The sequence below is a fragment of the Sminthopsis crassicaudata genome, chromosome 1 (genome assembly GCF_048593235.1).
Source record: "Sminthopsis crassicaudata isolate SCR6 chromosome 1, ASM4859323v1, whole genome shotgun sequence".
Classification (NCBI taxonomy): domain Eukaryota; kingdom Metazoa; phylum Chordata; class Mammalia; order Dasyuromorphia; family Dasyuridae; genus Sminthopsis; species Sminthopsis crassicaudata.
The window spans coordinates 70,253,814-70,266,059 of NC_133617.1; the positions used below are offsets into that span (position 1 = coordinate 70,253,814).

The following is a 12,246-nucleotide window of genomic DNA, read 5'->3' on the forward strand; positions in this document are numbered from 1 at the left end:
ACTGTGTGGCCCTGAACAGTCTGTTTCCTCATCTGTAAATGTGTTGGAGGAAAAGAGCAAACCATTCCAATCTTTGCCAAAAGAACCTCGAATGGGGTCACAGAGTCAGATGTGACTGAACAATAAATATACACATACAACTGCTGCATACAGCATATAATACATGCATATGTATTTATGTGTGTGCGTGTACATGTACATGTGAGACCTATGTATTCTTGGTCAATTAACTTGCCTTCTCTAAGGTCCCTTCTAGATCTAAATCCCCTGATTTCTTCAGACTCAGGGGAAACAGGGCTGAGGTCTTTATTTAGTTTCCATATTTTAACACTGCTTACTCTTCATTCCAATATAGAAAGGAGGGAGTGCTGTCTACATCTAATAATCTGATGCACCAACTGAATTTAATAGGTGGGGGTTTAATAAATTCATGTCAGAGATTCAAGTCAAGACACCACACGCTCCCTCCTCAGTTAAATAAATAAAAACCCAATTATTTACAGAGAATTGAAGTCCTGAGGGGAAAAAAAGTTTCTCATTCTAGGAAGGCTTGGTGGGAAGAAGCCTATCCAGATATGGTCTCTTTGCTAAGTGGAAGCCTCCCTGGGGGAGTGAGGATTTCTTGAGGGGGAAGGTAGCCTAGGATGGAGGGAATGATAATATTAGTCACTATTAGTCACTCTCAGAGTCTGAATAGTCTGCAACTAGAGAAGAACTGAGGATGGAAGTGCTGCTGGGGCCCCCCTGTGTTTCCACATCTGGGGAATAGTGTGTCTCCGATGAAGATCCTCCTGGAATGTTTTCATCCACCTCCTTCATTGTACTTGGCTCTGGAGCTTCGCCTGATTCCTGAGGGCCCTCAAGACCATCCCTGGACTTCCGACGTACAATTCCTAAGTCACTGCTAGTGATGGAGGATGCACTGGGGATGGGTTTTCGGCTAACTGCCAGTTTCTTGAGAACACTGTTCACCTTGCTATTGCTGGCCCCAGGTATTGGGGAAGAAGGGAACCAGGAGCGGCCGAAGATTTCTGTCCGTTTCAATTTCTGTTTGTCTTCATATGCTGGCAAATGGAGATGAGGCAGATTAAAAGGTAGGGTAAGAGCCATCCAGGAGTATTTCTTTAACGTGCTCCAGACAGGTTCTCATGTACTCAATATTAAGAACTTTCCTCCCTTTCCTACTCTCACATCCCTTCTTCCTCCTTGTCCTTAATAAGATGTCTCCCCTGAATCCATCCTCCCTTTCTTTCCCTCCCCCCCCACTCCTCTCCCCACTCCCACTCCTAGTCCACAACAGATAAGACTAGGACGCACAGTCCAGGCTGTGGTACTTGAGCAGAGCAGCAAGCTTCCGGTCCTCCTCTGTTTCAGGCACCAGGGGGATACTGAGGTTTGCCTTTGTCTGTAGAGCCAGTGTTTTTTCCTCTTCTTCCTTTATGGCCTTTTTCTTTTCCTAAAGTAAAAGATTGGCAAAAGAAGGAGGAAAGAAAGATGAAGAGGGAAGCATGAGGAAAATACGAGGAGAGGTGAATGGAAACCTCCTTTTTACCACTGCCCTCCAAGAACTAAAGTCTGTCCTAGGCAAGGACAAGAGCCCCAGTTGGCTCCCTTGCTCCAAGACTGACATTGCAATCCAGACAGGCCTTGCTTTCTCTAGCCAGTATTACCCATGTGATGGAAACAGACCTGGATTCGAACACTGATTATTACTGAAAAAATACTACCTTTAAAAAGTCTCGTAAATCCCTTTGAGTCTCTTTTTTTTTAAGTTTGTAAAATGAAGGATTGGATTAGATGAGACAAAGACTCCTTCCAGCTCTAGCCCCTATAAACCTCTTCGTTATCTGTGGTGACCACTGAAAAATCATTTAACTTCCCCCCCCCCCCCATTTAACTCTTTTAGGCTTCAGTTTCCTCCTCTGACAAATCAGCTAGCTTAGACTAGAAGATGAGAGTGATCTATTCTGACTCACAGCTCTGGGCAAAGAGACTGATGGCCTGTTCCTCAGAGCAGTTTAACCTGAAAGGTAGCAGCCTCCAGTGACTGCCCAGCATTCAGAAATGTTTCCCCTTAGCCCCAGCCCTCCTCACCCTAAACTTTCTCCTTAGCATGCTGTTAAGGGCAAAGTCATCCTTCCAGGCGCTCTGGGCTTCCTGGATGTTGGACAGGCTGGGAATGGCCTTCTGCAACTTGCTCTGGTCTGTGGTGCCATGCTCCAGGCGGAACATGGCGTCAGTCTCCAGCTTCTGTTTCTTCTCCTGCTCTGGAAGGAAAATGGGGTGAGATATTTGGCGGTCCTGCTCTGGGGCAGGGGAAGGCCTGGAGCTAGAGGGCAGGGCTCACCTGTGGTCAGGATCTGTTCATTGTCCGCCATGTCCCAGCGCTCTTCCTTCCTCTGGGCACCACTCACAATCACATAGTCACAATTGGCAGGATCTGTCTGCATCTCGATGTAGTTGACACAGAGGTGACATTTCATTCTGAACCTGGAGAGGAATTTGCCAACAGAAACCATGAGATCACAGAACCATTATACTCTAGGGGAGTTGCCAGTGAGTCTCAAAGAGTCAAAGGTGGGAGGTGGGCTCAGCAGGAGTCATAGAAAGGGACAAGTGGGCTAGGAGCTCTTTGTGTGGAGAGGTGGAAATAAAGAACAGGGTCAAGAGAAAATATTCAAAACTGACCAAGGGAAGGGACCTCCAAATACATCCATTTCTACCCCCTCATTTAATGGGTGAGTACTCTTGAGACCTGAAGAGCACAAGTAATTTGCCAGAGGCCTATGAGAGGATCAAATCCAGAATTCCAGCGCAGTCCAGAACCCTGTGCTGCCTCTGAATGATGCCTCTTGTTTCTATCATGTTAAGAAGTTATAAAGTTCCTTCTTCACTATCTAAAGGCAGAGACTGCCAACACCAGGCCCATTTCACAGTTGAAGAGAAGCCCAAAGGCTGCTACTTGCTAGGGTCACATGATCACCAAATCTCAGGGCTGGGTCATCACCCAGGAGTCAGAGCAGACAGAGTGGGAGGTGCAGCATGGCCCAAAAGGTGGTGAGAGCGGAAGGCTGAGTGGCAGACCTGGCAGAGCTCCTGCTGGGCTGGGGAACCTCTCTGCTGGAGGCAGGCTGGGGACTGGCACCCAGCGCACTGAGATTTCTCTTTCTGCTCTGAATCACAAGCTTCTTTGCATAGACAGAAGAAAGCAAGGCCTGAACTAACTCTGCCCACCCCAGGCCTGCCATTGGCTCTCAGTGGGGTTAGTACGGGTCACAGTGGCTGGGAGATGGCATTCCACCTGGGCTGGTCCCCTTCTCCCACCAGAATGGAGATGAGCTGCTTACACTGACTGCAGCCATAGTTGTTCTCTTCCCCTTTCACTCATTTTCCCCCAAAAGCATCTGAGTTTTCTGTAGCTCACCCACCCAGAATATTCAACATTGCAATACACAGCAGCACTCACCTGTAGATGGGGGTTGTGTAATAATTGCCAACCTTCTTCTTTTCAGCATTGTAACGAACACCTGGGAAGGAAGGGAAGAGCAAATGAAAGACTCAGGAAAACTTTCTGGGCATATAGCAATGCTTTGCCAGATCAGTCCATTCAGTTAATATTAACTCTAACTGAATATAAGGAAATGTGTTAGGCACTGGGGATGCAAAAATGAAATATAGCCCTGGTCTCAAGGAAACAATCTAAAGGAGAGGAATACCATATCTATAAAATATGATTACAATAATATAAAATAATATATGCATATAAATAAATAACAATGAGATAAGGCAGAATATACAAAGTGCAAAGAAAAGGTTCCAAAAATTATTCTGAAAAATGAGAGAAGGGGGATATTTTCAGTTGAGAGTTTGGGGGCTAAGAGGAAATGTCTCAGAAGAAACTAGGACCTGAAAAAAGATGATTTTAACAGGTAGAGATTCACAGGGAGAATTTACCAGGCCTAGGGGATGGCCCATATGACTGCATAGAAAGAAGAGGTGAAGAGAGCTAAATGGGTTTGGGTAACAGATGGCTATCCACTTTGACTGTAAGGCCATGTGTGTGATGGTGAGAAGGGAATTGTGAAATGTGGTATAGCCACTGGATTACAGATCTAGAGCTAGAAAGAAACTCAGAGGTCATCTAGTCCCACCTCTTCCTCTTCCACATAAAACAGAGGATGAAAGGGTGTCCTGTGGGCAACAGAGAAACAATGGCTATTTTTGAACAGGGGAGTGATATGATTACCAGAATTCTACATTTGGAAAAGTATTAATCTTCCAAATTACCAAGGACATGTAGGAGAATTACAGAGGGGAAAGATAGAAGTTAGGATTCATGTACAATAGTGTAGAGCAGAGGCAACTAGGTGGTGCAGTGGATAAAGCACCAGCCCTAAAGTCAGAAGGACCTGAGTTCAAATTTGACCTCAGACATTTAAAGCTCTGGAGAAGAGGTAACAAAAGGAGGGTCCCCAACAAGAATGGTGTCAGAGGGGCTGCAAAGTAAGAGACAGGGAAAAGATAGATTTCAGAGACGAAATTAATAAGTAGAGCTGGTGGGAAAAATGGTGACTCACCCATGCCAATGTGGTTCTTACAGCCATCACACCAGATGTTATAGGGCATCTCAAATCTACTCCCAAAAAATAAAGAACAATGTTTTCAAATGCCCACTTGGGATCATTACCCAAGAGGTAAGAAACACATTCAAAGATTGCTTCTACCCTAATCTACAAAGAACTAATGGCCAGTTCTTGAGGAAGGCAGGGATCACATATGTGCCCAGCAGCTTGAGGAAAGAATATAATGCAGCCCCAAGGCAATTTTTTTTTGGGGGGGCTATTTACTACCCTACCCTCCAGCAATGACACAAAATCCTCCCCAGAAATAATAGATGATTTTTTAAAATGAAATTTCTTAGACATGAGTAATTTATATTCAACAAACATCTATGGAGCAACTTTATATAAGGTACTGGACACATGTATAGGTAGTACTGAATAATAAATCCTATCACAATAAAAGCTCATAACTCCCCACCTATCATTTGTACTGATCTAAGGAAGTATTTCCATTAGTTGTTCTCCTACTCATCCCTAACTGATGCCAATCAAAATTAATAAAGACTTGTGGTAGAAGCCCTTATAGATTCTCTCTCTCAGAGGCAAGGAGAAGCAAACTTTTAAGATGATAATTAGACTCTCATATAAATAGAATGACAAAAAAGTTAACATATTTACTGGGGGGGGGGAAATAAAAAAGACTCATAGGGAAACTTGGATACTGTACCTCTAGCCCAGGTCAGGGTGCTTGGCTGGTGGGACAGAAATGCCCATCTAGCTTCTCCTTTGTTTTAATAATACCTTAGGTTTATGATTTAGGGCATCTTCTGCTTTAGTCCTGAGGTCTGGTTTCCTCAGACAAGATTTGGAGTCCAGAAAAGTAACATCAACATCCAGTCTCTCCCAAACATTATTCTCCTCATCATGATACCAATGGAAATTCCCATCATCTAGATTCTTCATCTCTCTTATTTTATCAATGAGGGGCTCCAGATTCAAGGGCTCTAACACAGGGATCTCTTGAGCACTTTTACCTGATGACAAGAATGCCCTGAGAAAGTTTCCGTGCCCTTTCCCGAAGTGGGTGGCTGTGGTGGTATCGGTTGAGAGAGCCATGCTGTGAGACAAAAGAGATTAAAGTGTGAGATCTGAGTTAGCTCCCTATTGACCTCAGGATCAGCCAGAATCAGGATCAGCAAAAGTCCTTGGTCTTTAGGGGGAGAAGTAAAGGAGATAGATGAAACTACACGAGGCTTGACACCTCCTTTCTCCTTTTTGTCCTCCAAAGTGATTCTGGCTTGTCTTACTCCACCCCCAAATCCCTCCTACAATTCTCTGTATACACCAAAAGATCCAACCAGAACAGAATAGTGGTAAGGGCCATTTTCCAAGCATATGCTAATAGAGTATTGTCCAATAGATAATTAGCCTTAAGTGCTCAGCTGTCTGATTCCAGTGCACCTATTCAGACTTTAAGCCCTTTACAATAAAGCTAAATAATAAATCACTACTGGTCAATGCCCAGCCCAATGTTCTCCAAAGACCACAGTTTTTGTAAGAAAACTCCTGAAAAAAGTCTGGAAAAGCATTACATTAATTCTGTTATAGAAATTACCAGTACTCTGGGAGGCAGATGCCAAGGTAAAACCTGGGGAAGAGTCCAGGAATTTGGACCACCTTTTACACTTAAAGATTGTCATCATTCTAAGATCCTCATGCCTGTATCATAGAATCACAGATTCAGAACTGAAAGTGATCTCATAGATCATTCAGTCCAAACATTTCATTTTATAAATAAAGAAACCTGAGGCCTAGGGAGGTGAAAGCAGTTGTTTTCTATAGAATGGGTGGGTTATGATGCAAAAATGAAACAATTCCTGCCTTTGGTTGGCTTATATGCTATATGAAGAGAAAGTATGTGCACCTGTAAATCTGTACAGAATACAAGGTAATATTTTAGGGACAAGGCATAAGCAAATGAATGGATCATGAGTTTTGAAGGAAGCAAAGGATTCTAGGAGGTAGTAGGTAGAAAAAAGTGATTCTGATCCTGGGAGCCAGCAGGACAAAGGCACTGGCACAGGAAGCAGTACTGTGCATTGGGAACAGCAAAAATGCTAGTCTGGCTGGCCCACTGAGTACATGAAGTGAAGTCGAGAGTAAAACTGGGAGGGCAGGTTGAAACCAGACTGTAAAAGGTTTTTTAAAGGCCACACAGAGGTGCTTTTATTTGTTCTTAGAAGCAACAAGGAGCCATGGGAATTTATTGAGCAAAGGAGTGACATCATCGGTTTAGGAAAATCTGTGAGGAGAATGGATTAGTAATTAGCAGAGTTGGGAATCAAACCCAGGCCTTGCCACTTGCCTGAGGTAGTCTCTCTGGCAATTAGTTCCTATGCCGTTCATTTGAACATTAGATTTCTGTTAGCTCACAGGCCATATTACCACATAGATTTCTTCTTGGCCATAGTTTGATGGAGAAACAAAGGATCCCTTACCTTTGTCGGATCAAAGTCTGGAGGATAATACTTGTTTACACCTTTTCTTTCACCCTGAAAATATAAAATAAGGTGTCATTTTGTTATACAAAGCAAGATACCTTGATATTAATTGTATGAATCAGATGAAATCCTCAAGAGTTGTTGAAACAAGTGAACAGCATGACATACAGGGGAAATATGCCTTTTCAGTAAAAATTCATTATTATTAGGACAACACAGTCCTAGTAATTAAAGTTCTTTATGGCATACAAATCTTTGAGTAGGTAAGAAAAGGCTGGGCCAATAGGTGAGGGTGGGGAACTGACAACCTGTGCACTCTGAGAATTTCTTAAAGAGGCCAAATTTGTTTCTGCAGAATTCACTCAACTCACCATCTTGGAAAATGTCGATTTCTAAGCAAACTGAATGTCCAACCTGTATAAGACAATCAAATATCCAAATTGTACATGGTTCACAAAAAACACATAAACATCCTCACTTTTTCTATAGTTTGCAAGGAAGTCTGAGTGGCCCATTGGGTTTCCTACTAGAAATTAAGGTGGCATGGGATTATTTTTAGCTGTTCTAAAGGGAATGTGTAACCCTCCCCAAAGTTCATAAATGACCAACTAATAATATGAGGTATTATTATACTAAAAAGACAAAACATGCGAGAGTTCAAGGATTTGTTCACCAATCCCGAATGCTAGATTTAGAGCATTCTATGTTTGAAGATGAATAAAAAGTGCTTTGCACAGCATACACAAGACAATGTACCACACAAAGAGCACTGGACCTGGAGTGAGTCATTTTGGAGTTCTGTCCCGGCTATGAAGCAGCTATTATAATACTATGTAAGCCTCTCTGATTCAGCTTTCTTCTCTGTAATAACAGGTATATTCTACAAGGCTTCAAGGTTTGCAAAGTGCTTCCCTCACAACTATATAAGGCAGCTAAAGGGAGTATTACTATCCTTCTCATTTTACAGACAAGCAAACTGAGTCATAACTTACCCACTCTCACAAAGCTAGTGTTAAAGCTGGAATTTGAACCCAGGTCTCCCTGACTCTTATGCCCAGGGCTCTTTCAATGACACTGTGTGGTGCCTTGGGGCTAGTCTAGATGATCTTTGGGGTCTCTTCCAGCTCTGATATTCAGTAACTCCCCGTCCTCCACATCTACCTCAGGAAGTAGTCCAGGGGAGAGATATGAAGTGGCTGAAGATGGATTTAAACCAATTAATGGATGATAGATTCCCTAATATTGTTTTAGGCGGAAGTTCTGGCTATGTGATCCTAAGCTGAAAGAAAGGTTCTACCACAAAACGTCCCTCGGAACTCCTACTGAAATCAAGAGTTCCATTAATCATGGGGTTGAAAAAGAGGGAATCACGCTTTTAAGTCTAGCTCTGGATCAACACGGGACTTCCATTTACCCCTGCAAATTATGATTATTTTCACAGCACTAGACTGGCAACATTCAGCACCGAGACTAGTCCACGTCCCCCAGAAGAGGGACAAGAGAGAGAAATGACTTCTCCAGCATTTAGCTCTAGGATGGGATTTTGAGCTCCTCCTCCAATTTCAAAGCGAGCTCTTATTATTACTTCATGCCGAAATACAGGATTTCTGCCATTCGCAAAAGTTAACGAGCAGGACGGTGGAAAGAGCCCCGGGACTGCCTTTGCTACTGTGGTCGGTGGGACTCAGTTTCCCCAGGTGTACAACGTGAGGGTTGGGCTTCAAGGTTCTATGATTTTTTTGAACAAACCTGGTTAGCGGGAGCTCAGAGAAGGGGCTCCAGGTTGCAGGTCTAAGAGGGGCCGGGGAAGCAGGTGATAAGGTTGACAGCTCGCCACTAAACCCCTTCCCCCTCCCAACCTTTCCGGACCAGGACCGCCCCTCTCCGTTCGCCTCCCCTCCCCCCGGCCTGCTCCTTCTCGTCCGCCACTAGGGGCCGGGGCGGTTTCGTGCCCGGTGACACCGCGGCGGCGGGGTTAGGCTTCAAGTCAGAAGAGATCGGTCCCCGGAATCTCTGGGACTGCTCGGGTATGAGGCTCGAAGGCCCAGGGAAACCCGCGCCCTGCCGCCACCTCCGTTCGCCTCCACCAGCGCTTACCTGCCCTCTTCCCTACGTCATCAGACGGCGCCGCCCCGAAGGTGGTGTCCAGGTCCGCCCTACTCACGTGACGAGGGAGTCGTCCGCCCGACCTACAAAACCTCTGGAATGCTCAGCGTAGGCCGGCCCCGAGGCTAGGGGCGGGGCTTCGAGGCAAGATCTGGCCCATGTGACGGGAACAGCTCCTGGTAGGCGGGTCCCGAGGCTTCGAGAGATTCGGCCAGTCGCGCTCAGTGTAGGGGAAGGGCGGGGCTGCGAGGTCACATTCGCCACACGTAGCGGGGACTGCTCCGCGCAGGCCGGCCCCGAGGCTTCGAGGCAGACTCTACCCCACATGACCGGGACTGCTTCACATAGGCTGGGCTCGGGGAGAGGGGCGGGGCTGCGAAGCAAGTTCTGGCCTACCTGACCCGCACTGCTCCGCGTAGGCCGGCCCCGAGGCAAGTTCTGTTCTCCCGGGACTGTGACCCCTGCGAAGTCTTCTCTCCGAGCCGAGGCTGCGGGGCTAGGGTGGGGAGAGGTTCCGCAACTCCAGCTGTGGCGTCGGGGCTCTCCTCGCACGTCAGCTGCTTTTGAAACAGCTTGCCTTCTGGCACCGGCGGAAACTCAAACGTGGGTGAGGGGAGCACGATGGAGTTCAAGGTCTCGTGCCCTACTGCCGCCTCGAGGACCCGGGAAGGGACCCTGGCTGCAGACGTCATCATTCCCCTCCCCCCTTAGCTTCTTTCTAATCGGCCATCTTCCCCCTCCCGTTCCCAGTAGATGATGTTTCTTGAGACTTGATTCGTTCTTTGTATTCTCAGTGGTTAGCCGTGTACCTGGCTTGTAGTCGTTTCTTAATAAATGTTTATTGCTTCAGTCTGATCTTAAGAGAATGGGGACCATGGAGATTCACTCGGACTAATTTGAGAAATATAATGATTTTTATATGTTCTAGATGCCCAGAAAACCCCGGGGATACCAGAAGACTGGGAGTGTTTCGAGTCCAGGCTCGGAGGCTTGGGTCCGTTGCCATCTGGTGGTTTGTGCTGAGATTGTTGAGGAAGTGAGAAATTTACCCTTCAGATAAATAGGAGAGCGAGTATTGGAAGTCAGAACATTGACTGTTAGACACTGGCGGTGCATTATGGTCCATCAGCTTAAGTATAATATATATGTGTCTATGAAGGTAGTGTCCTGTTCTGGTCCCCCTGACCGCCCACATCCCTTTCTACTCAGGAAGCAAGGTAGCAAAGGAGAATGTGGAAGTCATTATAAACCATCCCAAATACCAAAGGCTCACGATTTACAAATTGTAACCTATATTAACCAACACTCATAGCTGAATGTGCTGACTCAGGGGAAATCAGCAAGATTTTGTTGTCAGAGATTTTTTTTATCCTGTGGTGTGTAAATCGGAGTCTTCCAAAGTAAGACCTGCAGAACACCAAATGGTGCTGATAACTTTGAGGATGGGGACGTTTGACTTAAAAAACATTTTTTTTTAAAGCTTTTTATTTTCAAAACATATGCACAGTTAATTTGCAACATTCATACTGGCAAAACCTTGTGTTCCAAATTTTTCCCTCCCCCCATTACAGTATATAATCTAATATATGTTAAACCATATACAATTCTTCTATACATATTTCCACAATTATGCTGCACAAGAAAAAAGGAAATAAAGTGAGAAAGAAAACAAAATGCAAGGAAACAACTAAAATAATGAAAATGCTATGTTGCAATCCACACTCAGTTCCCACAGTTCTCTCTCTAGTTGCAGATGGCTCTCTCCATCACAAGACCGTGAAATTGTCTTGAATCAATTTGTAATTGAAAAGAGTTACATCCATCAGAATTGATCTTCAAATAATCTTGTTATTGCTGTATATGATACAATGTTCTCCTGGTTCTATTCCACTTAGCATCAGTTCATGTAAGTTTCCCTAGGCTTTTCTGAAATCATCCAGCTGATTGTTTCTTATGTTATAGAACTATAATATTCCATAACATTGATATACCATATCTTATTCAGCTATTCTGCAACTGATGGGCATCTACTCAATTTCCAGTTTCTTGCCACTACAAAAAGGGCTATAAATATTTTTGCACATATGGGTCCTTTTCTTTTTCTTTTTTATTATTAACCTTCTATTCCAATTTTTCTCTTCCTTCCCCCTGCCCCCTCTCCTAGATGGCAACTAGTTCAATACATGTTAAATATGTTAAAGTAATATGTTAAATACAATATATGTATACATATTTATATAGTTATCTTGCTGTGCAAGAAAAATCAGATCCAGAAAGTAGATTAAAAAAAAAAAAAACCTGAGAAGGAAAACAAAAATGCAAGCAAACAATAACAGAAGGAGTGAAAATGCTATGTTGTGGTCCACACTCATTTCCCATAGTTCTCTCTCTAGGTGTAGATGGCTCTCTTCATCACTGAACAATTGGAACTGGTTTGAATCATCTCATTGTTGAAGAGAGCCACATCCATCAGAATTGATCATTATATAGTATTGATGTTTTTGTGTATAATAATCTCCTGGTTCTGCTCATTTCACTCAGCATCAGTTCATGTAAATTTCTCCAGGCCTTTCTGAAATCATCCTGCTGGTCATTTCTTACAAAACAATAATATTCTATAATATTCATATATCATAATTTATTCAGCTATTCCCCAACTGATGGGCACTATTCAATTTCCAGTTTCTAGACCAGGGATTCTCAAACTATGGCCCGCGGGCTAGATGGGGCCTACTGAGGAAGTTTATGCAGCCCGCCAGGTTATGGCAAATGGGCTGAGGGGCGGAGACAGAGTGTGAGTTTTTGTTTTTACTATAGTCCGGCCCTCCCACAGTCTGAGGGACAGTGAACTGGCTCCCTATTTAAAAAGTTTGAGGACCACTGTAAACACTATGAAAAGGGCTGCCACAAACATTTTTGCACATACGGGTCTCTTTCTCTTCTTTAGGGATCTTTTTGGGATGTAAGCCCAATAGAAACACTGCTGCATCAAAGGGTATGCACAGCTTCTAACTTTTTGGGCATAGTTCCAAATTGTTCTCCAGATGGTTGGATTCCTTTACAATTCCACCAACAAT

At 44.3% G+C, this 12,246-nt stretch overlaps 1 protein-coding gene across 2 annotated transcripts; it reads right to left on the minus strand.

Moving 5' to 3' along the window:
- Positions 1 to 385: 385 nt before the first annotated feature.
- On the minus strand, positions 386 to 9,289 carry YJU2B (YJU2 splicing factor homolog B). 2 transcript variants are annotated; one of them, XM_074310894.1, is made up of 10 exons: positions 9,161 to 9,289; positions 7,435 to 7,477; positions 7,061 to 7,114; positions 5,597 to 5,679; positions 4,578 to 4,633; positions 3,467 to 3,527; positions 2,348 to 2,490; positions 2,095 to 2,267; positions 1,318 to 1,456; positions 386 to 1,064 (listed from the first exon to the last, which is right to left on the minus strand). In XM_074310894.1, the coding sequence occupies exons 2-10, from the start codon at positions 7,435 to 7,437 to the stop codon at positions 673 to 675; spliced, it is 1,104 nt and encodes a 367-aa protein (XP_074166995.1). In that variant the 5' UTR covers positions 7,438 to 7,477; positions 9,161 to 9,289; the 3' UTR covers positions 386 to 672. The 2 variants fall into 2 exon arrangements, with proteins under 2 accessions (XP_074166995.1, XP_074166986.1); XM_074310885.1 differs by having other exon boundaries at positions 8,813 to 9,173.
- Between the last annotated feature and the right edge of the window lie 2,957 nt (positions 9,290 to 12,246).

What these genes read in the sequence shown, in the direction of transcription:
- YJU2B (XM_074310894.1), bottom strand. An exon ending in TAAGAACCACATTGGCATGG is followed by an intron (nt 3,528 to 4,577) that starts GTGAGTCACCAT and finishes CTTCCTTCCCAG; the next exon opens with GTGTTCGTTACAATGCTGAA. An exon ending in TACACAACCCCCATCTACAG is followed by an intron (nt 2,491 to 3,466) that starts GTGAGTGCTGCT and finishes ATTCCTCTCCAG; the next exon opens with GTTCAGAATGAAATGTCACC.